The following is a 4431-nucleotide window of genomic DNA, read 5'->3' as shown; positions in this document are numbered from 1 at the left end:
TGTGTGTGTGTGTGTGTGCGTGTGTGTGTGTGTGTGACAAGCGTTAATGTAAACAGACTTGGCTGCGTGCATTGGATAATCGTGCTCAATAAGCATGTTTTCACTGAGAGTATACAAGTTTTAAACTGTTATCGTGGTGCTTTTGTGATAATTTGGCTGTCTGTTTCAGAAAACAAACGTATTATATGCCTGAAAAGACTGTTTGAGTAGCTGTTTGTTTGACGAATGACAACCGCTACTAATGTAAACAAATGGCAGCACACATCAAAGGAAGATCGCATTTGATGTATTGACCATACAAGAGCTGTAAACTTTTTATCGTGGTTCTTTCATGACAAGCTGGATGTATGTATATAAAATAACCTTACTCTGTGATTTAAAAGACTGTATGAGTATCTGTTTGAGTGAATATAAAGAACAGACACTTGACCAGCCAGCCTGTGTTGGCACGAAAGGCAATTTGAAACTGGCAGCTTGTAATGTAACTGGCTGTTGCAGAAACACATATGTGTGACGCTACACTGCGGAGCCCTGTTATTAACCATCACATGTGTGATGGTACATATGAAAGGGTTAATGTGGAAGTTTATTAGCTGAAGTGTCATTTTGAAATCACAACTTATTGATGATGCACTTTTCACAACAAATCAAAGTCCTCATGCAATATAATAATTCTTCTGTCAGCCTGTGTGGGCTCATCTGCACAGGCAACCCTACATCTACACATGCATGCATAGGCACTCACATAAAGCTGGTGTGGTTTCAAACACAGAATACACATCTAAGGTGTGATGACCACACCATCTTTTTTCCAAGGTCGTTGGAATTTATCTTAAGATCTTAAGAAGAAAAAAGAAACAGCTACAAATGTAACATACAACAATGAAAATGGGGTTAAGTCAAAGTAAGAAGTGTTTGAATCAAGTAATTGTACATATCTGTGCAATTAGGCTGAAATGTTCAGCAAAATGGAGCATTAAATTATCTATCCAAACTTTTTTTGTTACTGAAAGTGGCAACTTTGGAATTAATAATTCTTAGTTCATACAGACTTTTGTATTCGTGTTTTTGCATGTTTTTGTTATTGGTGTGTCAGTCATTAAATTCATTAATTCTAAAATTACTCCAAAAACAACAGTTACATTATCTTGCCTTAAACTTGAGAGTGGCATCATACACCTGAAGTCTTTAGTCAGAACAGCCAATGAAATTGGACTTTGTCATATAAGAATATCAGAGAGCCACCAATCAGGTCCAGGATCAGTTTCCATTTTCCAGTTTCCACTTATCATGCCTCATTATCTACTTGCAATTCAAAGCAACATGAACACAGTTTACTTCCTTATCTTTGTTTGTAAGTATGATTGATAAATTCATGGCAGATTTTTAATGAATTATTATGAATTATGATTAATTGTAATTGCAATACCAATTACTCATTTTCTACTTTTACACTTATATTTATTCATTAGCAGATGCTTTTATATCCAAATTAAAATTCTAAGATGGAAGTTTGTGTTAACAGATTGTGCACCACTTCTTATTATTGCTGCTTCTTGAATTCAGGTTGCATCGGGGCAGAAAACATTGGGCAACCAACCAGTTTACAAACTTCTAAACTTGGAGATAATGTCACAATTGAGTGCTACTTACCAGACAAAGACTTTAATAATATGGTGTGGTATAAGCAGAAGTTGATGAAGACACCCCATCCTATTTCAAGATGTTACAATTACCTGAGACAAGCTACATTTTTTGATGGATATAATGATGGTCGTTTTAATGTAACAATAGACAAAGGTATTTTTCATTTACACATTTCAATGTCAAAGAATGAAGATATAGCAACATACTTTTGTGGACTGGTAACGTTAGGTGAGCTGAAATTTGGACCTGGAACATTTTTGATGCTTCAAGGTAGGTTGTACCTTTCGTTATAAAATACCAAAGAGAAATATTTTTGTTTGTGTACTGTAATATCTGCAGGAGATTGTCATGTAAATTATGAGGGCTGGTTATTATGAGTACACCATAAGTGTGCATGCAATACAAATACTTATTCTGTTAAATATTTCATGATTTTGCTTTTAAGGAGAGCACACCAGTACAACAGTTCTTCAGGAGCTAATTTCAGATGAAGTTCATCTTGGAGACAAAGTCACCTTCGTGTGCAGAGTCAAAACAGTACATGGAAAATGTTCAGGAGGATACAACGCATTTTGGATCAGAAAGGGCTCAGATGAATATCATCCCAGTATCATTTACACTGATGAAGATATAGAGAAGCGGTGTGAAGAGAGCTCTGACAATGGTTCTACTACAAAGAGTTGTATTTACAACCTCATAAAAACGAACCTAAGCATAACTGATGCTGGCACTTACTACTGTGCTGTATCTGCATGCAACAAGATAATGTTTGGAAATGGGACTACACTGGAATTCAACCCACAACCCGGTAACATTTTAGACCATATTAAATGAATTAAATATTACAAGGAATTACAACATAAATGTAAATGTGATTACAAGGTGTTTCACAAAATAATAACACAATTCACAATGTCAGTAATACATTTTTTACTTATATACGCTTTTAGATGAATTAAAATTTTGCAGTGATTTGATAATTATATAAAAGTCATAATTTAATATTTCATCCTCAGATAACACTGAAATATTTGCCTTTTCTTTTTTAGATATCACTTCTGTCAAAATTATAATGTTGGTAACACTTTAAAATAAGGTTACATTTGTCAGTATTACTTAATGACATTAGTTATAATGAACTAACAATAAACAATAATTTTACACCACTTATTCATCTTGGTTAATGTTAATTGCCACATATACTTTTTAAAATTATAAATTATACAGTATGTGCTAACGATACTTAATAAATTACGAACTAACAATGAACAATTCTATGTTTTAAGAATTAACATTAACTACTGCATTAAGAAATTTCTATGATTAAGAAATACTACTAAACTAATTATAGACAGTTGTTTTGTTGCAGATAGCAGCTTCACAGCAGCATTGTTGAATCCAGTGTTTCTTACACTGGTCTCGTCAAACATCATTTCTCTGATAATAATGATCTCACTTGTGGCTGTGCAATGTAAACACCAAAACATCTCATCAGGTATCATATTTAAAAGTTCTCAAAATATTTTGAATCAGATTCCTAGTTTTATCTGCAAGTCTACAAACATCTGTGTGAATGCTCATACTTTGTGTCAGTTTGTGTCAACAGATCTGATCAAGATACATCTGAAGGTACTCAGGTAAATCTTAAAAAAGTTTTTTATTTTTTTTACTCTTTAGTTTAGAGTTATTTTAATGGTATTAAATTAAATATAAATTGATTATAAATTATTGTACATTACCGTAGTTTATTGAAAAATATTAACAAAGTGAATAACTGTAAATTAACTTTTTTTGGTTGTCCAGTTCTTAACAAGTCCAGTGTGATTCCTTAAATGCATTTTTTTTAATTATTTGCAGAATTCAGTTTACTTACAAAGCTTATGAGCAATTTATTATGCTTAAAGGAAATATTTCTCTAGCAGGTTGGAGACACAGAAGCCTTGACATACACATCTGTGAGTTTCACCAATAAACCATGGCCCTCTAGAGGAGCTGAACAACAAGACATTTCCAAACACAATGAGTTGTATTCGAAGATCAAATCCTAATAAAAGAACTATGGTATACTTGAAGTCTTTTATTGTTGTGTGTCTTTGAGTGATCCAAATATGAAAATAAAGACAATCTAAATAAAATTATTATTTTTTTAAATTTATTTATACTTTTGTTATTCTGCAATGATGGTGGGAGATGCTTTAACCTACACATTTAGATGATAAAAAGTTAAACGTCCTGGTTACTTGCGTAACCTTCATTCCCTGATGGAGGGAACGAGACGTTAGGGGTACTAGGGGTCACTCTTGGGAGCCCGAGACACCTCTGGTCTTTGATAAAAGGCCAATGAAAATTGGCGAGTGGTATTTGCATGCCACTCCCCCGGACATACGGGTATAAAAGGAGCTGGTATGCAACCACTCATTCAGGTTTTATGCTGAGGAGCCGAGACAAGGTCCGGCCATTTCAGCGGGTAGTTCAGCGTTGTGGCAGGAGGGACACAACGTCTCATTCCCTCCATCAGGGAACGGAGGTTATGCAAGTAACCAGGACGTTCCCTATCTGTCACTCACTCGACGTTGTGTCGATGTAGTGACACTAGGGGTCCCTATACAAAACGCCGCAACTGGCTGAACTGTGTTACATGAACTGGCGGTGTGTGATGGGCAGACAACTGTGTGCCTCGTAGCCAGCGCACCAGGCCGACACGTAACCTCCCCCAACATAGTTATGAGTGTCGAACGGCCCTTTGGGGACAAGTCGACTACCCAAAAGATAGAGACAGGCTAA

The 4431-nt window shown here is 35.1% G+C and overlaps 1 protein-coding gene across 4 annotated transcripts; it reads left to right on the top strand.

The window, feature by feature from the left end:
• The first annotated feature begins 1269 nt into the window (after positions 1–1269).
• On the top strand, positions 1270–3845 carry LOC127417450 (uncharacterized). Of its 4 annotated transcripts, none has more exons than XM_051657729.1 (6): positions 1270–1354; positions 1567–1917; positions 2093–2455; positions 2999–3142; positions 3241–3276; positions 3570–3845. In XM_051657729.1, the coding sequence occupies exons 1-6, from the start codon at positions 1291–1293 to the stop codon at positions 3617–3619; spliced, it is 1008 nt and encodes a 335-aa protein (XP_051513689.1). In that variant the 5' UTR covers positions 1270–1290; the 3' UTR covers positions 3620–3845. The 4 variants fall into 4 exon arrangements, with proteins under 4 accessions (XP_051513689.1, XP_051513527.1, XP_051513485.1 ...); XM_051657567.1 differs by having other exon boundaries at positions 3241–3284; XM_051657525.1 differs by having other exon boundaries at positions 3241–3284; positions 3567–3843.
• Positions 3846–4431: the final 586 nt, after the last annotated feature.

Source organism: Myxocyprinus asiaticus, chromosome 1 (assembly GCF_019703515.2).
Source record: "Myxocyprinus asiaticus isolate MX2 ecotype Aquarium Trade chromosome 1, UBuf_Myxa_2, whole genome shotgun sequence".
NCBI classification, from domain to species: domain Eukaryota; kingdom Metazoa; phylum Chordata; class Actinopteri; order Cypriniformes; family Catostomidae; genus Myxocyprinus; species Myxocyprinus asiaticus.
The sequence above is the reverse complement of the archived record's forward strand: the minus strand, read 5'-3'. Positions and strand labels throughout refer to the sequence as shown.

What these genes read in the sequence shown, in the direction of transcription:
- LOC127417450 (XM_051657525.1), top strand. Translation starts at nt 1,291, where the DNA reads ATGCCTCATTATCTACTTGCAATTCAAAGCAACATGAACACAGTTTAC. An exon ending in GGAATTCAACCCACAACCCG is followed by an intron (nt 2,456 to 2,998) that starts GTAACATTTTAG and finishes AACTAATTATAG; the next exon opens with ACAGTTGTTTTGTTGCAGAT. An exon ending in ATACATCTGAAGGTACTCAG is followed by an intron (nt 3,285 to 3,566) that starts GTAAATCTTAAA and finishes ATATTTCTCTAG; the next exon opens with CAGGTTGGAGACACAGAAGC.